Consider the following 27,434-nt stretch of genomic DNA (forward strand, 5'->3'; position numbering starts at 1 on the left):
ATTGTTTTACATCACTTCTAAACCATAAGTAAACTACCTTTGTGTACTTAACAATAATCGATAAAATAAACATATGGATTCAGTCGGCTAACTACGCATATTTACTACCATTAATCTTAGTTAATGTTAATATACCCAGAATATGAAGGCATCACGCTAAATTGAACGTTAAGTGTTTTACCATTGAGAATCATTATAAAGACCATTTTATTTTTCAGTCCCATAAGAACATAAAACAGGTGTTTGTACATATAGTCACATAATAATAACCTTAATAACGTCGCAAAAGATAATACACTTACATGTTTTTCAAGCTTTTTCTCCAATGAATAATTACATATGGGTCAGTGAATCAAACACAATTGAATATATATATAAAATTATGTTACTTAAAGGAAGGTTATGTATTCTTTGAATTATGTTGAATTAATAATTTGTTAGGTTGATAACACGTATGAACGGCCAAGTGTGATGTCATGAGCAACGGCTTCTATCTACTCCTTTTTGATCACTGTACGTGGAAATGTTTTGTTGAAATGTTAATTTTAAAACCTTTTTTTTTCTTCTTTTTTTTTTTTTTAAATATGGCTTTAGTTTTCAGATTGTGGACCAAAATAAATTGAATAATTATTAACAGTGCATGGTCATAAAATTATAGTAGCTCAAAGAGCCAGTGCTGGGTAGATTACTTACAAATTGTAGTTATTAATGTAATCCATTACATTTAAGTAATATAATCTGACCACTTCTTTTAGATTACTTATGACCTAATTCGTTTATCACATTGATTTGAATAGGATTATCTTGTACCATATTGATATAAAAATACAAAGAGAAAGAAAATATATTCCATTCTTTGTTATCAGCAACATGAAGTGTGTTAAATATCACATTATGTCAGTCAGGGTTTCCCAGACTGGGGTTCGTGAGTTTAATGAAAAGCTATTAAGTAATTAAATGATAAACATGTTAAATAAAAACAATCAAAATAAAACACAAAAAAATATTTTTAAATATTTTTATTTGTTTACCTGCATGTCACGTGACCATTATCAGAGAACAGTGAACTTAATTTTATTATTATTTATTATTATTATTTTTGACCTATTAACTTGAAATTTCAGGGTCATCTTTAAGTAAATATATTGAATCAAAGAAGTTCAGCTGACAAAATTTGGGGAATCCCTGCATTGCATGTAAATAAGAAATGACATGAACTTGTACATTTTATAGTGTTTGAAAGACAAAAGCCTTCCAAAGACAGTAATACATGGTTAAATGACTCTGAGTGATACAGTAATTCACATAATAATTAATGTGTTTGTCAGAAGTTGATTAGATATGCAGTGTTACAATGTTGACAAAACTCTTCTTAAAAGTGAAATGATTTCTGTAAATCCAGTGATCAAATGCTATTCAGTGGCTGGTCTGTGTGAGGAATATCACAAACCTGAACAAGAAGAAGTCTAGAAGCTGTATGTTTTTTAATTAATTTTTTTTAAAAGAACAATTTAAAAGTAGTAGGGACAGTAATCAATGAATTATGAATCATTTACTGCCAATGTGAGAACATGTAATCACGTAATCAATAAAAAAAAAGACTAACTAGTCCGATTACAAGTATTTTAAAGCGCAATATAATCTAATTACAAGTACTTTTCTTGGAATCTGATTATGTAACCCAGATTACATGTAATCAGTCACTACCCTGTCCCTGCACTGCAGAGCCCATTTGTCTTGTGCATATATTGTATTTCCCCAATAAAATGATTACCTGTATTACCTGTATCTTAATATCTTTACCAAGCTGTTTGGCTCCCACTACTGGCTGCAGTGTGTTACTGCATGCAGGTCAAATAACCCCAGTTTGAATGTAATGGAATGTCTTTATTGACAAGAATTTGAGCTTCCAGTTTAGTTACAGTGATTTTTTTTTAAACAGAAACGAGAGTCTACATTATTGTGCAAAAACAAAAATAGAAATACAGCAGCAACATTTCCTACAGCAGAGCTGACTCTAAAATCTGAGGACACAACGAACAACATTAATAATAATAATAATAATAATAATACAAAGCACTGTTTACCACCATTCCCACATGCTGATTTAGCTCACAGACGTTTAATACTGTACGAAAATGTGTTCAAAAGATATTGTTCGCGACAAGTCGTGTGAACTATACAACGGTCCACCATCCTTCATTTGATTGTCAGTAGGAAATGAATCTAGTTTCACAGGAGACTCTCTAGACCATGTGAAGAAATATGTTTTACTGTAGAATTAAGCTGATTTATGAACTATGATGAAAGATGTTTCATTGAAGGTGTCCGTGAATCTGGATCACTTCAGTGTCTCGTGCTTCCGCTCGTCCCTGACGCGTCGACTGTGAGAAGCGCTCACGTTTCTGCTTTGACTCGAGATGTGTGTACGGTCTTCACCACCTTGGCGGTGCTTTTAGTGTCCTGTTCAGAGCTCTCCGAGAGAGTGTCTTTGGAGCCTTTCTTCTTCTGAAAGGAACAGAGCAAAAACAGGCACACGTTACAGTGAGAAACATCAGTTTTTGAAAGATCAAGTCTCTTCTGCTCACCAAATAATCATTTATTTGATCAAAAATACAGTAAAAATAGTTGTATTGTGAAATACTATTACAATTTTACGACTTTATTTAATTGCGAGATATAAAGTCAGAAATGCGTGATATAAAGTCACAATTGCAACAAAATCAACTCGCAATTCTGACTTTAAATCTCACAATTCTGACTTTAAATCTCACAATTCTGACTTTAAATCTCACAATTCTGACTTTAAATCTCACAATTCTGACTTTATATCTCACAATTCTGACTTTAAATCTCACAATTCTGACTTTAAATCTCACATTTCTGACTTTATATCTCACAATTCTGGCTTTAAATCTCACAATTCTGACTTTAAATCTCACAATTGTGACTTTAAATCTCACAATTCTGACTTTATATCTCACAATTCTGACTTTATATCTCACAATTCTGACTTTAAATCTCACAATTCTGACTTTATATCTCACATTTCTGACTTTATATCTCACATTTCTGACTTTATATCTCACAATTCTGACTTTAAATCTCACAATTCTGACTTTAAATCTCACAATTCTGACTTTAAATCTCACAATTCTGACTTTATATCTCACAATTCTGACTTTATATCTCACAATTCTGACTTTAAATCTCACAATTCTGACTTTAAATCTCACAATTCTGACTTTAAATCTCACAATTCTGACTTTATATCTCACATTTCTGACTTTATATCTCACATTTCTGACTTTATATCTCACATTTCTGACTTTATATCTCACAATTCTGACTTTATATCTCACAATTCTGACTTTATATCTCACAATTCTGACTTCATAACATGCAATTGCGAGTTTATATCTCACAATTCTGGCATATTTTCTCAGAATTGTGAGATATAAACTCGCAATTGCAATTGCATGTTATTATTCTGTGGTGGAAATTATTCATAGTTTTCTGTTGTAATGTATTTTAAAATGTAATGTATTCCTGTGATCAAAGCTGAATTTTCAGCATCATTACTCCAGTCTTCAGTGTCACATGACCCTTCAGAAATTATTCAGCTCAATTCAGTTTAAGGTTAGTTGAACTGTAGTGTCAGTGCAATTGTCAAGTCAAGTCAAGTCAAGTCAAGTTTATTTGTATAGCGCTTTTCACAATACAGATTGTATCAAAGCAGCTTCACAGTATTAAATTAAAATAATACAACAAAGTTTGTTTCAAGAGGAATTTATTGATTGATATAATTAAATTAAATATCCCCAAAATATCCCCAACTGAGCAAGCCAAAGGCAACAGTGGCAAGGAACCGAAATTGTCTTTTAAAACCCAAAGAAACTCATCAGAAATGACAGAATATTATATAGTCTAAAGGTTCATATTTAAACTAGCAATGAAACCTTTCACGAGTTAAAGAATTGAGGCAGCGTCTGCAGTGATGAAGAAAGGAGGGCGTCTGACCTGCGCAGGGGTCGCGCTGGAGCCGGGCACGTCTGCGGTGCGGGTCACAGGGAGAGGAGGAACCAGATCCGTCCGAGAGCTGCAGAGATCAAGAAGTGGAAAGAGCATTAAAAAGGACCTATTATGCTATTTTATATGTTCATCTTTCTTTAGTGTGTAATGTTGCTGTTTGAGCATGAAAAAGCTCTGCAAAGTTACAGAGTTATTCTGTATATCAGTGTCAGTGTTTCTGAACTCCCTGAAATGCCTCCATTGTAGTCTTGAGTTTTCTTCCGGGAACGAACACGTCACAATATTCCTCATTTTAATAATTAATACGCAGAATAAAGGGGCGTGGCCTGGTTAGTTAGTTAGTAGTGTATTGTTGCCATGTTGCATCCAAAATCGTATTTTTAATAAGTACTTACTGTGCGACTGCTAAAAAAGTTTGTTCTATATAGTATTAGTGTGTGTAGTATTAATGCTATCCGGACATTCCCGTTCTACATTCGCCATGTTGTCATTATCATGTGACCTAGTGTCAGTTACGTCACTTCATTGTCATTCACAAATGACATTTCCAAAACACACTCAAAGCGATTGACCAATCACAACACACTGGTCCAGCCGACCAATCAGAGCACAGTGTGCTTTTCAGAAGGAGGGGCTTCATAGAGACAGGAACTAAACAGAGCGTTACTGACAGACTGGGAAGAGAGGAGCTGCAACAATGGAGAATATGAGGGAAAATAATGTGTTTTTTTGAACATTTAAGCATGAAAACCTGTTCTAGTAGAGCCCAAAAACAAAATCAAGAACATAATACTTTAAAATGAAGAACAGTGACAGTGAGTGAGTGTGAAAAATCCTTTTGAGCCCTCAGGACTTACTTGACCTCGGAGAGCACAGACCTCTCGCCATCCGAACAGTGGGAGCGTCGAAACTGCCGGAAGCTCCTGGGAGAATGTGAATGGCGGATCTTGATTGGGTCACCTTGTGTCCTGAAACGAGATACATGCAGTGGTTTGCATTTTTCTACCATGGGCCCTAATCTTTAAAAGGGTACTGTCCGGGTTACTGCACTGGGGATTTTTACACACTGACAGACATCATCTTTTTATCTATTTATTATTATTCATGTGCCTCGTAATCTTTAATCAGGATATCTTCCCCTCTCTCTTGCAGCGACATCTCTTCTCTTCTCTGATGGCGTGTTCACTAGCGAGGGCGGGACAGCCTGTCACTCACATGAGATCTGAACCATCCGAAGATGCCCACTTTAACGCTCCAACAAACATTCTTTGCATACATGTTTGCAACCGTGTTATCAAATATAACAATCTGGGGTTTTATTTGTGGAAATATTTGATGTTTTATGATGTTTTTTTAATTTTTATTTCGAAATAGACATAAAGTCCATATATAATCAGTCCATATATAATGATAGTTTCCCATTCGCTCTTGAATGGTTTCACACATATACTATTATATATATTTTTATATTATTCGATTTAACATTGATTTCTAGAAAAGTCATTCTTTCATCTTAATTAAATCACAATTAAAGAAAATATATGAACTTTTCATCGCAAAGAGGAATGGAGCATCTGAAGTCAAAAGACACGTTTCACAGCCGTTTAATGAAGTAATATATTAATGTGATGCGGTATAAATGTATTTACACAGGAATTACATTTGCAGGAAAAATGTTCTGTATATCCTAATCCTTGGTTAACAAACATGTATTCATTACTTCAATGAGCTCATTGTTTCTGCCTTAAATTAATACATTGTTTAAATTAATACATTATTAGCCTAATGTGTGATTTGTATATGTACATTTTTGAAATCCATAACTTGCAAATATGCTAAATAGTTTATGTGGTAACATCTACAGGCTGGGCCATTTATATGGATACACCGCAACAACATGGGAACGGCTGGTGACACCAAAGTCCCGTTTGTGGCACACCAGTATATGTGAGGGGGCAAACTCCTCAAGATGGGTGGTGACCATGACATATACTAATGTGCCACAAACAGGACCTCAATATCACCAACCACTCCCATGCCACCACGGTGTATCCATATAAATGGCCCACCCTGTAAATTAACTTGTTTCATGCAAGTAAAACATTTTTTTTGACAATTGTAGGTTAGCACGTCATAGGACAGTTTGATTTGACTCACTCCACTTTCTTGTATGGAATTTCCTTCAGTTGCTCCTCAGAGAGACCGGAAGGATCGATCAGGTCCTTCCTGTTCACAAACATAAAATGATCATCACCGAAGATTGATTTATTAATAACACTAATATAGTGTCGAGAGTGACGTTAAACTCACTGGATGTGTTTCCAGAGCTGCTCTTTAGCTTGAACGTCAGGGCTTCGTCTACGTCAAGAGAAAGAGTTAGCATAAGATGAGTTAGCATAAAAGACTAGCATAAGATGTAGGTCATATCATAGATTTGTAATTATTCAACCCTATAAATCTACTGTATCATATTTGATATGTACAAATCGAAGGCCTCTGAATAATCAACATGATCAATACTTTGCTGAAAAAACTGTTGCACACAATCTACTACACATGCCTTTATAAAGTTTATACTTTTTTTAGCAACTAAAAGCCTTGTAAAAATGTCCATCTTCAGGTCTTTTTGCTGTGAAATCTTTACTGATTTTAAAAAGTAGATGTAAGAATAACTTTTATATTGCTAGTAATATTTCAATATGGACACCTACTGGATTGAAGCAACTGAACTTGACTTGATTATCCATTCATCATTTTATAGAAAAATCATGCGAGCATAAAATATGATCCATAAGTTCCATTGACTATATAACAGTTGCACTGCATTACATTATATGTTTTGAAAATACAGAGCCTTGATCATAAAACTAAATATTTAAATATCATCTTACCAAGACATACAATTGAAAGTGAAAATATCTGATTGAGACATATGATTGAGAGTGAAAATATACGTAGATATGTATATACATTTTAAGTAATCAGCTATACTGTTATGAAGATCGCATTGATTTACATTACAAGCTATCAGAATCTCATCTTCTTTAGCCATATAAATATCAGCAAATGCATATTCTTACTCTGAATAAAAATAGAGGATTTTTTCCTCCATATTCTCACTATATCATCCAATATTAAAGGCTGATGTATCAAATATGATAGTCGACGAATAAAACATGCAATTTTTATTTATTTTTTTTTGTCTAAAAGTTCAATAGCCTTTCCATTGAAACTAAATGATCAGGGGTTAACAGGGTTAATAATTTCACGCTTACGATCGTGAGCGGTGCCGTGAGCGGCGATGGTTGGGATCGTTTGGTGTTTTTTCTTTCTGTCTGCGCAGCACAACCTCCCACTGCGGACCAGAATCCACCATCTCGTTCTCCTGACGGGACCTGCAGCGCACACACACATTCATTACAGAGATTTACTAGTGAATGCACTGAGACTGTCAATCAAATTCATGCTTTCTTTCAGTCTCAGACAGAAAAGATGCCCTGCTTTTCCCAAAGACTTTCCCAATTTCCATTAAAACCATAAATTGCATAATTTATACTGTGCATATATTTCACGAGAGCACCAGGACAGCAGCCCTCACTGTCCCGAAAGCTCAGTGGATTCACCCACCGGTTTCTTTTTTTGCGATGTTCCCTGTTGGAATTCTCGGATTCGCTGCCGCTGCTGGTGTTGCCACGGGAACGGGATCTAAAGGGGCAAATCAGAGGGGTCAAAAGGTAACAGGACAGAACGAAAGAGGGACACACATTCCTGGATCGTTCTAGAATGGTTATCAACATCAGTTTTGCAAAAACAAAATGAAACAAAAAATTGTAATACAAGATTAAAAATGGCATCTGAACTCCAAATTAGATGTTCTTAAAAATAATTGAGTATGAACCCCTTCTTTATAAAAAAAAAAAAAAAAAAATTACACATCTCAATCTACATGCATGGTCATTTTGGTGAATCTGAGTGTGCTTTCATCTCCCAAAAACTGTGATTCACACTCAGCTGTTTAACACGATTCATTCTGCAGATTTTGCCTCAAAATGCATTAAATAAATACATAAAATAAAACAGCCAGTGACAAACTTGACTTGAAAAGAAATATATCAGAAAAACAACGAGCCGTGAGACACCAATATGGCAAGCCGTTTTAGCTTAAATTGTACCCAGCGTTACTCGTCGTAATTGCATTTTTACTAGTAAGAATTACAATTAGAGAGCTCTACAATTCAATTATTATTAGTAACAATTACAATTACAGAGCTCTCTAATTGAATTTTTACTAGTAAAAAACCGAATTAAAGATATGTATAATTGCAGAGCTCTGTAATTGAATTAAAGAGCTCTGCAATTGCATTCTTACTAGTAACAATTCAATTGTAGAGCTCCGTAATTAAAAATGAATGGGAGTCAATGGAGACATATGACTAGTGAAAATTCATTTGTAGAGCTCTCTAATTGGAATTGTTACTAGTAAAAATGCAATAACGACGAGTAACGCTGGGTACAATTTAAGCTAAAACGGCTTGCCATACACCAAACACTGATTGTTTCCTATTTGCAATATTATATTAGTTGTGAATCAGCTGAAATCTAAAGGAGCGAGTGAATAGAAGAGAACCTCCTCCTGTGCTGCTTGTTGGCCTGTGGGTCGTCAGTGGTTTGACCTCTCCTGGAGAAACAACACAAGGAAGAGCGTTTAAAGAACGACAGACAGACAGACAGACAGACTGACACAAACGCCTGCGATGCTTGGAGGATTTATCAGTATTTAGTTATCCTCAGCCATTGTTTCATCAGTTCCTCGCGGCAGGACTCGCGTCTTATTGATGCCCAGAGGCCAGAACTCAGAACTACACTCTTAAAAATAAAGGTTCCGAAAGGGCGTTTTAGAATTGAAGAACCTTTTTTGGTTCCCAAAAGAACTTTTCTTTGTGTGAAGAAAAGAATTGAAAAAATCTAAAGAACCTTTAAAAAATGAGTGTAGAGTAACTTTCAGCTCCTTTACTTCCAGACAATGAGACTTAAGCTGAAAAATAATCATTCTAGAAATATCAAATCATGTTTACATGATGCCATTTGTAACATATTCAGTGTGTTATCAATTATTAAACGGACTAAAGGAATTATTCAGATGCAACTCTTTGTGTTTGGCTTCGTAGTACAAAGGACATTTGCTCCATTGTATTTCCACTAGAGGGAGCAAATGCATCTGGATTCAGAGAGGACGGATCCAATAGCTTAACTTTCTGTCTCCTGAGAGACCTTCATCTGACTGATATCCCACAATCCTCTGCTTTCTATTCTGTGACAGTTGAGCTAAAAAGTAAAGATGGCATCTGAAAGTTGTGTGTAAATGTACATTTTCCACTTCTGATGTCATCTCTAGCGAGAAAATACTATTGTAGAAATTAAATTATTTGCTTAGTTTTCAACAAATGTTGTGTTCTATTGTGCTGCAGATCATTAAACCGTTCTGAAATCTGTCCGAAATCAGTTTCGTGAGGAACCTTCGTGTGAAAACGCTGCCTGCGAAGTTATTGTGTGATAAGGCATCAGACACAGCCTCAGTGATGATGTTCAAAAGACTCTTAGGTGCTTCCTCAAACTACATTAAGACTCAATGGCTGTGTCTGAAATCGCCCCATACCTGTAAATAGGGCACTATTTGAGAGGACAACCATTTGTAGTGGTGTATGAAACCATAGTGGATGATATCGAGTGCACTCATTAAATCCCATAATGCACCACAATAACAAGTGAACATTTAACAGCTAAAGAATACCCATAATGCACTGTGAGTGTCGCGTGTCGAATGAATTCCCGCGTCTACCCAGAAGATACATTTTCCAAACCGCTGGTCCAATGTGGGTACAGTGTAATATCACACAGGTATAACTTACTTTTTTATTGCTTATTAATTGTGACCCTGGATCACAAAACCAGTCACGAGTCGCACGGGTATATCTGTGGCAATAGCCAACAATACATTGTATGGGTCAAAATGATCGATTTGTCTTTTATGCCAAAAATCATTAGGATATAAAGTAAAGATCATGTTCCATGAAGATATTTTGTAAATTTCCTACGGTAAATATATAAAACATTTATTTTTGTGAGTGAATGAGGCACAATCATGAACATAAATAAACACCTTTAAAGGAGATTTTCTCAATGTTTCAATCTTTTTGCAACCTCAGATTTTCAAATATCTCTGCAAAATATTGTCCTATCCTAACAAACCTATCATACGTGTATGATTTATAAATCTAAATTTCAAAAAATTTACCCATGTGACTGGTTTCGTGGTCCAGGGTCACAATTAAGGTTTATACATGCTAGTTTCCATGCCAGAGTTGAAGATAAATCTTTTCATTACTACTGGAGTTGTCAGTTTGCTAAGTTTCAAATGATTATTAAACAACAAGCACAAACTACGCAAAAGCAGAAGCCCTTCCGGCGACTCAGTGTCCGAATTCACTCACTCGTTTTCATTCACTCCTTCAAGTGGACTATATTAGTGGAGTAATGTAGGGATTAGTGAATGAGGGTATCGGGGGTGATTTCGGACACAGCTAAGGTCATAAATGAGTCTTAATGCAGAAAGGAAATGCATGTGAACACAATGGTGCACCCTCGAGCACATGAGCGCACACCTGCGGCGGGCCGAGTGGGACGTCTCGTTCTCGCTGCCCCCTGAGGGTGAACGTCTGTGAGCTTTTGGGAATTTGGGAGATTTGTTCCGCTCACTGGCCGAGTTGTACAGTCCGCTGAGGAAAAACAAAGACAGGACAGATTAGAGAGGACAAGAATGCACAGAAAACAGAAGCAAACACTACAGTGGCATTAGTTTGTTTATGTGTGCATGGAATACCATCAATATATCACAGTTCATGAATATGAATCAGTGTTATTCAGGGTTATCATCGTTTACTAAAACTATTAAACACATTTCTGTTCATTACAATATAGCTGAAATAAAATAAAATATAAATATTAGTTGAAAAACTTGAAAATTAGAAATGTTGCCTTGTAAAAGGCCTTGGAAATATTAACTGGAAACTAAAACTAAAACTGAAATAAAACTAAATGAACCTAAATAGCAATATAAAAAAAAAAACATATATATATATATTATAATAAAATGACAAGCACATAATGGATTATTAACAAACAAAAACAACAAAATTAACATGAAAAATTAAATTATAAAAAATAAAAGGCAATATTAATACAACTATAATGAAACAAAAATAACACAGGTGTTACTTTTAACTAAAACTTTTTTATTTTTTATTCTGTAACTGAAAAAAAAATTGGACTGGAATAAAATAAAATATAAATATTACATTAAAAACTTAGAAATGTTGCCTTGGCAAATAACTGAAATATGTTTAAATTGAAACTAAAATGACTAAGACTAAAAATTGTATTAAATAAATTAAAGCTAAATAGGATACATTTTAATTTTATAAAAATAACAAAAGCACATAAAATTACTAAAACTTAAACTTAAAGTAGAATAAAAATGTAAAATATCCTCACTCAAAATATGAATAACTACTATAATAGCATACAAATAAACCTTTAAAAAAAAAATGAAAGTCTAATATGAATATAAGAGTACCATGGTAAATAAACCTGATATATAGTTAACTTTTGAACACATAATCATGATCTGGGGCCTCATGTACAAAGACTTGCGTTGAATTCATACTAAAACATTGCGTACGGACAAAGCTGTAAATGTGCGTACGCAAAAAAAAACCCATATGTATGAATCTCTGCGTACGAAGGATCCCACGCATATTCTCTTTGTACATCCCAATTAACGTAAAATTGAGCGCACATGCACGAGCACAGCGCCCCACCCAGTCTCCTCCCTTAATTAAATTAATTTAAATATGGTAATGAGTGGCAAATATGGCAAAAGAAAGCAGTAAGAAAATGGCAGCAAGAAACGAAACTTTACAGAGAGTGAATTGGAGGTGCTACTATCGGAGGTAGAAACAAAAAAAAATATATTTTATTTGGAACTTTGTCCTCCGGAATAAATAACAAAAGGAAAAAATATGAGTGGGAGAGTTTGGCTGATGCCGTCAATGCGGTGGGATCTGAAAGTCGCACTGTAGACTGAGTACAGTTGAGACACTTTTTGCGTTTTGATTTTTCACACAAAAATAGACACTGAAAAGAAGTGAATTTCCACATGACACGCCACATGACATTTCATTAGCTTGTAGACTAAGATATTATCAATCAATAATACCCACAAGTAGTTTATATTTTCTACAATTAGCTCATAAAAATAAGGTGCCCATATGTGGTACAGTTGAGACAGTGCATGGTACAGTTGAGACACCCATTTTTAATGATGTGAAGGTAACTAACCATTCATTGTAAATATAAAAAATAAAGACAAATAAAGAAAATAACAATTGGGCAACATTTTTGTTTATTCATCCATTTATATTCATTCATTTTATTTAAATTAGCACTGGTTAAAATGTATAAAGCAGGAACAAGATATGTAACAATATTTATTAATAATACACAGTTTAAATATCACAAATATCAAATTTTATTTTCATTTGCGTCCTATGCTGGCTAATTACGACGTTTAACCTGTTATCATAACACTGAACAACTAAACAGTGTGTTTCCTAATAGAACTCTATCGGGGGTACAGTAGATATGTGTCTCAACTATCCCCCGCTGGACACCTCGCACATTTCTCTAGATTTTGCAATTACCTTGCATGACACAATACCATGAAATACAGAATAACGTTTGTGGTGATACCAGTTACGTTTAACAGTCACATAAGGATAATAAGCTATTCATTGTGGAGAGTGCATGGTGAAGTGAACGTCATATCTTAGAAAAAAAAACTTTTCCCAATATCTTCGGATCGGAGATGCGTCCGTTGTTCATATTTCCCACGATCTAAGAGGACACTAATACGCACGTGCACAGCAAAAAAAAAAAAAAAAACACAACTTGTGCTTGCTGCGAACGCAAGTTATTTAAGGTGTCTCAACTGTACACATCTATCAACTGTACACAGTCTACCCTAAATGACCTTAAAAAGAAATGGTCTGATATAAAGCTGTCATTGCCATAAACTAAGGGTTGTATCAATTTGCATGCTTTTATATGTTCTTACTTAATTGCATAATTGATAGAATATTCCCATAAGGCTCGTGTGACAATATATGTCAATTATTTTATAAATTTATAGCAATGCTTCCCACAGGTGGTGGTGCGATAGACTTGTAGAACAATTCGTTGTGTAATGTTTGCAACTTCACTTCATTGCCTGTATAGTCGCCAACGGACAAAAACAATGAGAAATGTACGTACGCCAGACATGAAATTGGCGTGGAGGAACGCACATTCTCGCGTTAATTTCACTGTTAGTACATACGACCGTGAGCGTGAAAGCTGGCGTAAGCAAAGTTTTTGTGCGTACGCAAGATTGATACATGAGGCCCCAGGACTGTACCTCTGTGGGGCGTCTTCCTCCCATGGTGCACTGGGCTTGTTCTGCTGGTCTGAAGTGCTGTCTGTCTTTGCATTGGGACTTTGGGAAAATACAATGAAACACGCTGAACGTTGACATGTGATAGTTCGCAAAAAGCATGTTTTACTATTTCACAGAATCCTGTTGGAAAAACACTCTAAAATGAGATCTTAGGCCCTGTTTACACCTGGTATTGAGATGTTTTGTTCGATCGGATCACAAGTAGACGAGGGAAACACATTCCCGTTATTCCTGGTGTTTTAATCCGTCTCTTCTGTCCACTTTAAACCACTTCTGTCCTGATTTCTTCAAGGGGAGGGTAAATGGGCTTTTTCAGATCTTTCGATCTAATGGACAAAATAAACTCACGCAATTTACATATGAACACGCCCGGAGACGACGGAAAAACATACGGAGAGAATCAGCTTTAGTTTCTGCTCTGAGCCGCGAGATCACGCCGAACGCTGTGAGTGTGTGTTAGAAATCAGGAATGGTGAGAGAACGTTGTGCTTGGTACATTTTTAGTCTTTACTAAAACAAACTTGAGTCTTCAGCCGATAAAGTTTAAATCCCGTCTGGCTAGAGCTCTTCCCATAATGTTCACTCATTCGGTCAGTAGACGGAGAGAAGACGGTCTTTAGTGGCTGTTTGAACACCTTCGACCACATGAGCGTTTACACTACGAAAGCAATCCGGTCTAATGTGTTTTCCTCTACCTCTGGAAGTGGTCGAAAGTGGACGAGCTCAAAACGTTTCAGACCCCGTTTACTCCTGTATTTAGAGTCGTCCACTTGTGATCCAATCGACCAAAACATCTTCATACCAGGTGGAAACAGGGCCTTAGAAGCAGGAAATTCAGCACAGTATCTATTGATGTGGCCGCAATTACACTACATGCTTCAAATGACCCAATTCCGATTGTTTCCTCCCATGTGGCACAGATACGGCTTTGACCCACGAACATGTTATCAAGAAAAAAGCACCTGGATTCGGATATTCTCAGATTGGTTTCAGGCCACGTTCAAATGGGGAAATAAATCTGATATGAATCGGATATGTGCATTTGCATCTGCCATGTATGCGGACAGATCGGATATTCCCATCAATGTGACTCGTTTGGTGACGGTGGACACCAATCACGATCACATGACTCTTTTTAATGGCGCAATGGAGGACGAAGGCTCAACCCAATATTTTGCTGACCTTTAAAGCAAAAGCTTGTATTATCATTTCATCTGCGCTGTTTTTACTTCCTTTTTGGCCTAAGATTTTCCGGGTCAGTACATCTACCTTTGGTTGTTTCGGCAAGTGTATAGTGAATGTAAATATCAGATATGGGTCACTTTTAAAAGATGTAAGCTGGTCATCAAAAAAATCTAAATTGGGCATCAAGACCTGCAGTGTAAATGCAGCCTATGAGAAACAATTGAGACCTCATTTCAGAGTGTTTGGAGGAAGAAAGTCATTGTTTGCTGTTTAAGAACAATAAAACAGTCTCTGGATAGTTTAATGAAGGAGTTTAATACCTCTTGACTGGTGTAAGTGCAGTGGTTTTGGACTGGCTCTCGCTCTTTGTGACCGTCTGGCCTCCGTTGGTCCGTCCTAAAGCACATATTTCCGAAACATGAGTGCTATTGTGGCCAGAGACATCAATCTGATGTTAGCGTCTCCATCCAGTTAACCAGAACAACCCCTAATCACACTGGCTGAGTCCATCTGTATCCGCCTCTCACGGCTTTCCTCTGTTGTGTCAAGAGATTGTGTCTGAAGGCCGTTTGAACAGAACAATGGAGCTGCGTTTGAGCTCATGCGTGGAGGTCAGGTGCGACTCGCTTCACACACACACACACACACACACACACACACACACACACACACACACACACACACACATTCCTGTCTCAGCCGAGCAACAACAGTGTTGATCTCAATCACATGCCTGTGGAGCGCTGAAGTGAAGGTGGTTTTACCAGCTCAGGTGGAACCAAACTGACCGATCGCACACCTGAGCTGCAGGTCATGTGACACTCAGGGCTTCTTTCAACGTTTCATTGTACGAGTCCAACTCCAAACAGTCCAACAACATGACTGTATTATACAATGTGAAGAGATATTCACCGCAATCCTGCCATGAGGAGGTGTTGCTATACAGTTGCCAGGGTGTTCTGTGTGGTTGCCAGGTAGTTGCTAGCATGTTCTGTGTGGTTGCCAGGTAGTTGCTAGCATGTTCTGTGTGGTTGCCAGGTAGTTGCTAGCGTGTTTTGTGTGGTTGCTAAGTAGTTGCTAGTGTGTTTTGTATGGCTGTTAGGTAGTTTCTAGGGTATTCTGTGTGGTTGTTAGGGTGTTCTGTGCGGTTAATAGATAGTTGCTAGGGTATGCTGTGTGGTTGTCACGTAGTTGCTAGGGTGTTCTGTGGGATTGCTATATAGCTGCTAGGGTATTCTGTGTGGTTGCTAGGGTGTTATGTGTGGTTGCCAGGTAGTTGCTAGGGTGTTCTGTGTGGTAGCTAAGTAGTTTCTAGTGTGTTTTGAATGGCTGTTAGGTAGTTGCTGAGGATTTATGCTCTTGCTATATAGCTGCTAGCTAGGGTATTGTGTGGTTTGCTACTTGCAAGGGTGTTTTGTGTGGTTGCTATGTAGTTACTACGGTGTTTTGTGTGGTTGCCAGGTAGTTGCTAGGGTGTTCTGTGTGGTTGCTAAGTAGCTGCTTGTGTGTTTTGTATGGTTATCAGGTACTTGCTGGGGTTTTGTACTGTTTCTAAGAAGATGCTAAGGTATTCTCTGTGGTTGCTAGGGTGTTTTGTGTGGTTGTTATGCAGTTACCAGTGTGTTCTGTACATTTGACAGATAGTTACTAGGGTGTTTTGTGTGGTTGCTAAGTAGTTGCTACTCTGTTTTGTATGGCTGTTAGGTTGTTGCTAGGGTATTCTGTGTGGTTGCTAAGGTGTTTTGTGTGATTGCTAGATAGTTACCAGTGTGTTCTTTGTGGTTGCTAGGTAGTTGCTAGAGTGTTTTGTGTGGTTGCCATGTAGTTACCAGGCTGTTCTGTGTGGTTACTATGTAGTTAAACTTAAAGTGTTTGTATGGTTTCTAGGTAGTTGCTTGAGTGTTTTATGTGGTTGCTAGCGTGTCTTGTGTGGTAGCTAGTGATAGGTTGCTTGTGTGTTTGTATGTTGCTAGGTACAGTAGTTGCTAGGGTGTTGTTCTGTGTGGTTGCCAGGGTGGTCTGTGTGATGGCTAAGTAGTTGCTAGGGTGTTGTTCTGTGTGGTTGCTAGGGTGGTCTGTGTGATGGCAAAGTAATTTCTAGGGTGTAGTGTGTGTTTTGCCAGGTAGTTGCTAAGGTGTTCTGTGTGGTTGCAGGTAGTTACTTACTAGTGTGTAGTGTGTGGTTGCAGGTAGTTGCTAGGGTGTAGTGTGTGTTTTGCCAGGTAGTTGCTAAGGTGTTCTGTGTGGTTGCAGGTAGTTACTAGTGTGTAGTGTGTGGTTGCAGGTAGTTGCTAGGGTGTAAGGGTGTCACGATTCTCCAAATCCTCGATTCGATTACATTTTCGATTCTAAAGTCATGGTTCGATTCGATTCTCGATTTAAAAAAAAAACATTTTTTTGAAAGCACAAGCTATGCCATTTTTAGACTTTTATGCAATATAATAACAACTGACCTTTGTTCGCAATGTACCACACACTACATTGTCAAATTTAAAACGTTTATTAACAACATAATGTAACAATAACTTATATCTTCAGTCAATTGGAAACTTAAACAATATAACCTATTACCTAATATAGTCCCGGGGCTCCCTGGACTCCTCAGAGCAGTCACAGGCGAATAGCACGGCGTTTTAAATTGGGTTCCCACAGCGTTTGCAACGCAGTACGAGAGAACGTTCTCGTAAGGGAACGTACTTGGTTACTTGCGTAACCTCGGTTCCCTTAGAGATAAGGGAACGAGTACTGCGTTGCTTTGCCGTGCTATTTCGCTCATATCAGATACTTCGCTTCAGTCGATTTAAACCTAAAGTCCTTTGGCGAGTTTTCTCTGAATTTATACACTTCAGCCGCGTCCAAATTGGCGCGCTCGAGGTTGGCAGGGCGCCAAGCGCTCCTACTCGCCATAGGTTCGTGCAGTTGCCGCAGCACAGCCAATCAGCTCGCTCAGACCAGCTATGATGCTCTCGCTGTGCAGCTGCAATGCGTTTTAAAATAAAGGCTTCAATATTCTCGAGAAAAGGAGTTTTACCTATTACAGGCAAGCCGAGCTGACGTGACATATGGGGCGTGGCAGCATCGACGATTCCATTTTTTTATTCGATAATCGAGATTGAGCATTAATTTCGATCGATTTCGATTTAATATCGAAATCGTGACACCCTTACTAGGGTGTAGTGTGTGGTTGTCAGGTAGTTGCTAAGGTGTTCTGTGTGGTTGCAGGTAGTTACTAGTGTGTAGTGTGTGGTTGCAGGTAGTTGCTAGGGTGTAGTGTGTGTTTTGCCAGGTAGTTGCTAAGGTGTTCTGTGTGGTTGCAGGTAGTTACTAGTGTGTAGTGTGTTGTTGCAGGTAGTTGCTAGGGTGTAGTGTGTGGTTGTCAGGTAGTTGCTAAGGTGTTCTGTGTGGTTGCAGGTAGTTGCTAGTGTGTAGTGTGTGGTTGCAGGTAGTTGCTAGTGTGTGGTGTGGTTGCAGGTAGTTGCTAGGGTGTAGTGTGTGGTTGTCAGGTAGTTGCTAATGTGTTCTGTGTGGTTGCAGGTAGTTGCTAGTGTGTAGTGTGTGGTTGCAGGTAGTTGCTAGGGTGTAGTGTGTGGTTGTCAGGTAGTTGCTAATGTGTTCTTTGTGGTTGCAGGTAGTTGCTAGTGTGTAGTATGTGGTTGCAGGTAGTTGCTAGGGTGTAGTGTGTGGTTGTCAGGTAGTTGCTAAGGTGTTCTGTGTGGTTGCAGGTAGTTGCTAGTGTGTAGTGTGTGGTTGCAGGTAGTTGCTAGGGTGTAGTGTGTGGTTGTCAGGTAGTTGCTAAGGTGTTCTGTGTGGTTGCAGGTAGTTGCTAGTGTGTAGTGTGTGGTTGCAGGTAGTTGCTAGTGTGTAGTGTGTGGTTGTCAGGTAGTTGCTAAGGTGTTCTGTGTGGTTGCAGGTAGTTGCTAGTGTGTAGTGTGTGGTTGCAGGTAGTTGCTAGGGTGTAGTGTGTGGTTGTCAGGTAGTTGCTAATGTGTTCTTTGTGGTTGCAGGTAGTTGCTAGTGTGTAGTATGTGGTTGCAGGTAGTTGCTAGGGTGTAGTGTGTGGTTGTCAGGTAGTTGCTAAGGTGTTCTGTGTGGTTGCAGGTAGTTGCTAGTGTGTAGTGTGTGGTTGCAGGTAGTTGCTAGGGTGTAGTGTGTGGTTGTCAGGTAGTTGCTAAGGTGTTCTGTGTGGTTGCAGGTAGTTGCTAGTGTGTAGTGTGTGGTTGCAGGTAGTTGCTAGTGTGTAGTGTGTGGTTGTCAGGTAGTTGCTAGTGTGTAGTGTGTGGTTGCTATGGTGTTCTGTGTGGTTGTCAGGTAGTTGCTAGTGTGTAGTGTGTGGTTGCTATGGTGTTCTGTGTGGTTGCAGGTAGTTGCTAGTGTGTAGTGTGTGGTTGCTATGGTGTTCTGTGTGGTTGCAGGTAGTTGCTAGTGTGTAGTGTGTGGTTGCTATGGTGTTCTGTGTGGTTGCAGGTAGTTGCTAGTGTGTAGTGTGTGGTTGCTATGGTGTTCTGTGTGGTTGCAGGTAGTTGCTAGGGTGTTCTGTGTGGTTGCAGGTAGTTGCTAGGGTGTAGTGTATGGTTGCAGGTAGTTGCTAGTGTGTAGTGTGGTTGCAGGTAGTTGCTAAGGTGTTCTGTGTGGTTGCAGGTAGTTGCTAGGGTGTAGTGTATGGTTGCAGGTAGTTGCTAAGGTGTTCTGTGTGTTCGGTTGTCTCAGAGCACATGATGTTAGACGAGTGTAACAGTAAATGCATCTGACCTGCAGGCGGTGCGCTTCTCTTCTGGTAGGTCTTGCTGCGGGTTCGGATCACCTGTAGGTCGGGTCGAGGGAGAGTCACAGATGGCTCTCTTACTATTTGCGTAGCAGTTTTTCCACTAGAAGCAGAAACACACATTATGTCTTCCAGCATCACTGTAAAAATACACGTCATTAAAGGAATGGTTCACTCAAAAATAGACAGCATGTTGTTACAAACCTGTTTGAAATTAAATAAATTATTTTGGGTGAACTGTTCCTTTTAAAACTGGTGTTTAGTGGTTGATTCAGTGTTGCAAAGGTGCTGTCAATATGCCAATTATTTGACCTTCTTTTCTTTTGAGTTTGGCCCACATTTGATGGATGTGATGCCGCCGTTCAAGCTAGTTTGTTTAATGACTAACCCAGAGAATAAAGGACATGAGTCACTGCTGTTTAACAGACATTCAGTATTATATCACTGTCTGTGACTAATATCTCTGTCTGTACATATTGAATGTCATTTCTCATTAACTCATGTGTTTTAATCTGACTATAGATGTATGACTGCTTCTACACAGTTTAGGGTTGGTAAGATTATTTAATGTTTTTGACAAAAGTCTCTTCTGCTCACCAAGGCAGCATTTATTTGATCAAAAATACAGTAAAAACAGTGAAATATTATTACAATTTAAAATAACTGTTTTCTATGTGAATTTATTGTAACATGTAATTTATTACTGTGATCAAAGCTGAATTTTCAGCATCATTACTCCAGTCTTCAGTGTCACATGATCCTTCAGAAATCATTCTAATAGGCTGATTTGCTGAAATATTATCAATGTTGAAAACAGTTGTGCTACTTAATATTTGTGTGAAAACGGTGATGCTTTATTTTTCTCAGGATTCTTCGATAAATAGGAAGTTCAAAAGAACAGCGTTTATTTGAAATAGAAATCTTTTGTAACATTATAAAAATCTTTACTGTCACTTTTGATCAATTCAATGCATGCTTGCTGAATAAAATCATTAATTTCTTAAAAAATTCCCTTCTGAATTCATTTCATTTCTCTTTTACTAACCTGTAGCGATGCTTCGAGCCCAGAGAGCTGAATTTGGACAGTTTCCTTGTAAGCGAATTAGACTCGTTCTCTGGCAATCTGTAATTTAGATGAACAAGAAAGCTTTAATTTACAGGTTTTTATGTATTTATCCATTCTCCTTTTAATTTGTACTTTCTGATGAAACATGGATGCTCCTTTCAAACATCTGTGGAGCAAATCTGTTGTTTACACCCATATTTTAATGAGGTAAATTACAGAACGAGTGTTAAGGAGAGCTTTCCTCTCATTAAAATTCCAAAGCTGGAAACATGCAGCTCTGATAAAACACACATCCCAACCAGCAGAGAAATTAAAAGCCAAACCATAATGAGAGATCAGACCAAAACTGATGCATGTTGTACAAGACTGTGCTATTGCTGGATAAAACATTCAGAGCTCTTTGTGTTAAGATGACAGAACATGATTTGGCTTGTTTTTGAAGTCCGGACAGTCCTGTTTCAGCTCAACGGTTCAAGCCAGGTTTGCCACTGAGCTCTGCACAAGTTATATGAACAATAGCAATAGCAAACAACACTAACAATACAATAATTCAGTGACACTTCATAATAAGGATTCATGAACTAACAATGAACAGTACTTTACAATAAGGTTCATTAGTTAACATTAGTTAATGTATTAACTAACATGAACTAACCATGAGCAATCCATTCATTGCTGTTCATTGTTATGTGCATTAACTAATGTTAACAAGATTTTAATAAAGTATTAGTAAATGTTGAAATTAACATTAACAAAGATTAATAAATGCTGTAAACGTGCAGTTCATAACTAATATAGTTAACTAATGTTAACTAACGAACCTTATTTGTTAAGTGTTACCTATTTATTACTCTTAAGTCAATGTTAATTTCAACATCCACGAACTGTATATGAACAAACAATGAACAATTGCATTTTTACTAACATACTAAACAAAGACATGTTAGCTAATGCATTAACTGATGTTAACAAATGGGAACTTACTGTAAGATGTTAGCAATAATTCTAATAAATGTTAGTATTTTGTTCACACAGTTTGGAGGTGTACATGTAACGTATCTAAATCTCTCTTTGTGTTTCCCGATCTTAAGTTTCACACGCGGATTACCAGCTGAAATCTCCAGCCTCCTGCATTCTGTGCGGCGTAAAGCTCTTCTGGGAGCGCTCTGATGAAATAAACACCAGAGACGACTCTGAGCGCGCCAGGCGACGCGGGGAGGATTGGAGAACAGCCCCCGAAAACGAGAGCCTCAGTAAAGCCCCGGGAATCTGAAGGGCCCTTGAGTTCACAGCGTTTCTCTGTGAGAACGTACAGGACGGAGCGCTTTTGGCTTTCTGCACTAAAACAAGAAGCTTAGACAGGATTAAGATGTTTTTAAAGGGCATGAGGTTGTTTGAACCGGTGTAATTTTTAGTATCATTGATATATTACCTTATTTTGAATGTTTTCTGTTTCATAAAAAAAAAAAAATTCAAGTGTTTTTGTCATCTATCTATTTTAATTCATTAAAATATTTACAATCTCCTGATTGTCACCAGAATCAAATTTAAGGCTTTAAAGGAATAGTTCACTTTAAAATGAAAATTAGCCCATGATTTACTCGTCCTGAAGTCATCCTAGGTGTATATGACATTCTTCAATCAGAGGAATACAATCTGAGTTATATAAAAAATGTCCAAGCTTTATAATGGCAGTTAATGGCTGTTTCTGTTTTGAGATCCATAAAGTGCATCTATCCATCATAAAAGTGCATCTATCCATCATAAAAGTGCATCTATCCATCATAAAAGTGTATCTATCATCATAAAAGTGCATCTATCCTTAATAAAAGTGCATCTATCATCATAAAAGTGCATCTATCCATCATAAAAGTGCATCTATCCATCATAAAAGTGTATCTATCATCATAAAAGTGCATCTATCCTTAATAAAAGTGCATCTATCATCATAAAAGTGCATCTATCCATCATAAAAGTGCATCTATCCTTCATAAAAGTGCATCTATCCTTCATAAAAGTGCATCTATCCTTCATAAAAGTGCATCTATCCATCATAAAAGTGCATCTATCCTTCATAAAAGTGCATCTATCCTTCATAAAAGTGCATCTATCCATCATAAAAGTGCATCTATCCTTCATAAAAGTGCATCTATCCTTCATAAAAGTGCATCTATCCATCATAAAAGTGCATCTATCCTTCATAAAAGTGCATCTATCCTTAATAAAAGTGCATCTATCCTTCATAAAAGTGCATCTATCCTTCATAAAAGTGTATCTATCATCATAAAAGTGCATCTATCCTTCATAAAAGTGCATCTATCCATCATAAAAGTGCATCTATCTATCATAAAAGTGCATCTATCCTTAATAAAAGTGCATCTATCCATCATAAAAGAGTATCTATCCATCATAAAAGTGCATCTATCCTTAATAAAAGTGCATCTATCCATCATAAAAGTGCATCTATCCTTCACAAAAGTGCATCTATCCATCATAAAAGTGCATCTATCCTTCATAAAAGTGCATCTATCCTTCATAAAAGTGCATCTATCCATCATAAAAGTGCATCTATCCTTCATAAAAGTGCATCTATCCATCATAAAAGTGCTCCACATGGCTCCAGGGGGTTAATAAAGGCCTTCTGAAGCAAAGTGATGCGTGAAAAATATTCATATTTAATAACTAGCTTCCGGCCAAACGGCCATACGCAGTCTACTTACGCCTAAAGCGCACCTTACGCAACTTATGACGTCAGAAGTAGCGTAGTGCGTCATGGCGTAGCATAAATATCTCGCATAAGTTTCGCTTAGACTGAAGTCAAATCCGTATGTTCGTTTGGCCAGAAGCTAGTTATTTTACTTTAAAAAGTTTTAAATATGAATATTTTTCTTACACAAACGCATCGCTTCGCTTCAGAAGGCCTTTCCCAGCAAGCAATTTTGGGTTTAAAAGACGTCTAATAGCCCTCCAAACACAGCCCAGACGTCTGGGACAAAACAAGGCAAAATTTGGGCTGTCAGTGAAAATTTTATAGACGACTAACCATCGCCCAAGAATAGACGCACAGGCTATGCATAGAACATGTCAAAGAAATGAAACCAAACACCTTGTAATCACTGTTGACTTTGCTTACATGATGGAACATCTCGCAAGTTATTTTACCAAAAAACGACATGTAATCAAATTCAAGGTTATTTTGTCTAGAAGTGTGTTACTTATAGCTGGACTAGATCGGGTCTATAGTTAACCTAGACGGTGCAATGACGGCTATTGCTTGCTGGGTTATTAACCCGCCAGAGCTGTTGGAGCACTTTTATGATGGATAGATGCACTTTTATGATGGATAGATGCACTTTTATGAAGGATAGATGCACTTTTATGATGGATAGATGCACTTTTATGAAGGATAGATGCACTTTTATGATGGATAGATGCACTTTTATGATGGATAGATGTACTTTTATCATGGATAGATGCACTTTTATCATGGATAGATGCACTTTTATGATGGATAGATGCACTTTTATGAAGGATAGATGCACTTTTATGATGGATAGATGCACTTTTCTGATGGATAGATGCACTTTTATGATGGATAGATGCACTTTTATGAAGGATAGATGCACTTTTATGATGGATAGATGCACTTTTATGATGGATAGATGCACTTTTATCATGGATAGATGCACTTTTATCATGGATAGATGCACTTTTATCATGGATGGATGCACTTTTATCATGGATGGATGCACTTTATGGACCTCAAAACAGAAACGGCCATTCACTGCCATTATAAAGCTTGGAAGAGCCAGGACATTTTTTAATAGAACTCCGATTGTATTCTGAAAGAAGAATGTCATATACACCTAGGATGACCCAAGGGTGAGTAAATCATGGGCTAATTTTTATTTTAAAGTGATCTACTCCTTTAACACTGGCATTCAGAAGTACCACTGAAACAGCACCTCCCACAATTCTCTCCTACAAGTTTATACTCCCTCCCGCCAGCTAAGGTCACTGAATGAGGGACGCCTTATTGTTCCTTTGGAACGAGAGACCAAACTTCACTCTCGAAAACTTTCCCAGTCTCTATTCCTCTCTGGTGGAGAGAACTGCCAACCTCCCCACATCCCATCTAGCTTGCTTAAGCCATTGTATCTTACGAATATTGATGGCTCCTTGACGAACTGCTTTGGATAAAAAGCGTCTGCTAAATGCATAAATGTAAATGTAGCTGATGATAATAACCCTGCATTTGACATCATTTAGAGAATGGTTGATCTACCTAAAGAAGGTATGATGCTCCACACAGCACTTCCACAGGTTCTTGCACGCCGTCTTACTGGGAGCATCAAAGAAGAACGACGTCTCATTACACTGCAAAGAAACAAGGAAGTTATGATATCTGTATGTGTACAGTCAAACCAACATTTATTCAGACACCTTCAACATTTCGCATAATATCACAGTTTACTCGCTATAATTTAGAAAATGGTAATAAAATATGACAAGAACTCAGTTGATATTTCACTGGTTTTGTCCGTCCTTCTGTTAGACTGTCTCACAAATGAATTATGTTGAATATCTGTCAGCTGTTAAATTTAACTACACAATTAGATAATACCAGTTTAGCTCAACCATTTACCAAGCAATGCTTCATTGTGTTCAGTCTGTGGTGTAAAAAGGTCACATTAGCAATTCAAGAAAAAAACATTAAGAAAAACATGGTCAGGTCAAAGTGTCTGAATAATTATTGGTCCCAAATGTTTATACATTTTACTGGTAGTCACTGTATGATGAATTTTTGGGTATAATATGTCACAGTTTACTTTATTTTGCTATCCTCACTTGCATAAATTAACTATAGTGTCTATAGTGTAAAAAATATATAAAAAATGATATTTGGTGTCTGACTGTATATTGTTTTGACTGTATATCTGTTGTCCCAGTCTGTTCTCACTGGGTTAGGTGAAGAGGGTCATTAAGTGCCGAGTCCTCGAACGAGAAGACGTCTTCGCTCGCAGGTTAAATTAACCCCTGGAGGAAACGGGTCAAGGAAGCTTAAGGCCAGTCATAACACTCGATCAATAATGGGATTTTCATTGACTCCTCATGAAGGATCTTCCTCCCAGCGGTCAGGATTGGGGGAAATCGATGTCATGGAAGCAGTTGCAATAAAGTAAATTAAAGCAGTTTTATATATGAATTTTGTTGCTCGCTTTGAATGGAGAGACAAAGTCTCAGTATAGTGTTGTTGAATACAGGCTCAAGGCTGAAGGGAAAATTTCAAGCCAAATATATTTCTTGTTAATGTTTATAATATCTTCATGCCTTATAGTCACATTTAACAGATTAGTGCGGGGCGATAGTATAATGCAATGTTTGCATGTAAATGAAAGGGATTTTGAGATCACACATCAGAAACACATCTATAATTTATTGTGATTTTCTATAAAAAAGAAGACTTACATCTCTGCCCATAACCCGCAGCTCAAATTGTGTTTCCTTGAAATACACTTTCGTAATTCTAGGCCTGAAAAATCAAATGTTAGAAGATATTTTTTTAAACATTGTGTACAAAAATAAATCAAAACTGAATGACAGAGTGAATAATAATAATAATATAATATGTTTAAAGGAATAGTTCACCCAAAAATAAAAAATTCACTCATCTACTCTGCTCGTTCCAAATGATTTTTAGTTTCAATAAACAGTTATGTTCCATGCCATTACAATGAATGGGACTGAGGCTTCAAGCTTCAAAAAGGATGCAAAAGCATCATAAACGTATCATAACAATCGTGCGCTAAATTCCAAGTCTTCTAAAGAAGTCAAAGTCGGCTTTATGAGTGGAACAGACCCAAATTTAAGCTGCTAAATGGGACTCATGAGGAAGAAAGAAAAGCCATATGGATCTGGAATGACATGAGAGTGAGTAAATACTGACATCATTTTCTTTTTTTGGGAGAATTATTCCTTTAATAGGTAAAAAATTCAGCTTAAATATCAACCTACCAGAAATATTTCCCGACTTGCGTTTTGTTTTTGTAAACCACAACCCCAATAGGCGTCAGTCCCAGGAAGTACTCCGATTGTTTTTCTCCCTGAAAAGACACATATGCAATACATTTACATTTACGTAAAGGGATGGTTCACCCAAAAATAAAAATTCTGTCATCATTTTCTCACCTTCAATTTGTTCTAAACCTGTATGAGTTTCTTTCTTCTGTTGAACACAAAAGAAGATATTTTGAAGAATGTTGGTAACCAAACAGTTGATGGACCCCATTGACTTCCATAGTATTATTTTTTCCATACTATGGAAGTCAATGGGATCCAGCAACTGTTTGGTTACCGACATTCTTCAAAATATCTTCTTTTGTGTTCAACAGAACAAAGAAACTCATACAGTTCTAGAGAAGAGGAGAAATGCAAAGAATTAAATCATTGACAGAAAAGATAAATGTTTATTTTGTTTTTTTATTATCTATTTGTGAGTGCTACTGGTGGCCTTAGGGGCGGAGTGGGGGGGTTGGTGGGTGGGTGGTGGTCTATATTGCTGTGTGGAACTGTTCTGTTGATTTTCTTTTTCTTTGAGACACCTTGTTTCATTTTACATCTGTTGTAACACCCTTTATATGTCTGCAGACAACTTAATAAAAAAAATGTTTTTTTATCGAGTTATCAAATTTGAACAAATTATAATTTTTGAAATTATTCATTTTCAAATAATTTCTTTCTAATTTAGTAAATATTCTGAACAACAGATGTAAACTGTTATAAATGCTTTTATTAAACAGTGTGATATCATATCAGCCATCGGCACGTATCTGCATCGG

General features: G+C 37.2%; 1 protein-coding gene across 1 annotated transcript in view; it reads right to left on the minus strand.

Annotated features, from left to right (window-relative positions):
* Positions 1–1,872: 1,872 nt before the first annotated feature.
* The window catches only part of epb41l4a (erythrocyte membrane protein band 4.1 like 4A), a 55,258-nt gene continuing 29,696 nt past the window's right edge, over positions 1,873–27,434 (minus strand). The window contains exons 8-23 of the mRNA XM_082157988.1: positions 26,611–26,699; positions 26,065–26,128; positions 24,881–24,972; positions 20,575–20,652; positions 19,517–19,632; positions 15,088–15,163; positions 13,544–13,621; positions 10,695–10,808; positions 8,660–8,710; positions 7,660–7,737; positions 7,308–7,427; positions 6,343–6,390; positions 6,190–6,258; positions 4,890–5,000; positions 4,021–4,099; positions 1,873–2,508 (exon numbers count right to left, since the gene is read on the minus strand). Coding sequence (XP_082014114.1) covers positions 2,398–2,508; positions 4,021–4,099; positions 4,890–5,000; positions 6,190–6,258; positions 6,343–6,390; positions 7,308–7,427; positions 7,660–7,737; positions 8,660–8,710; positions 10,695–10,808; positions 13,544–13,621; positions 15,088–15,163; positions 19,517–19,632; positions 20,575–20,652; positions 24,881–24,972; positions 26,065–26,128; positions 26,611–26,699 — 1,374 coding nt within the window. The 3' untranslated portion in view covers positions 1,873–2,397. The remainder of the gene's footprint in view (positions 2,509–4,020; positions 4,100–4,889; positions 5,001–6,189; positions 6,259–6,342; positions 6,391–7,307; positions 7,428–7,659; positions 7,738–8,659; positions 8,711–10,694; positions 10,809–13,543; positions 13,622–15,087; positions 15,164–19,516; positions 19,633–20,574; positions 20,653–24,880; positions 24,973–26,064; positions 26,129–26,610; positions 26,700–27,434) is intronic.

Source organism: Leuciscus leuciscus, assembly GCF_965113295.1.
Source record: "Leuciscus leuciscus genome assembly, chromosome: 24".
Taxonomy (NCBI): domain Eukaryota; kingdom Metazoa; phylum Chordata; class Actinopteri; order Cypriniformes; family Leuciscidae; genus Leuciscus; species Leuciscus leuciscus.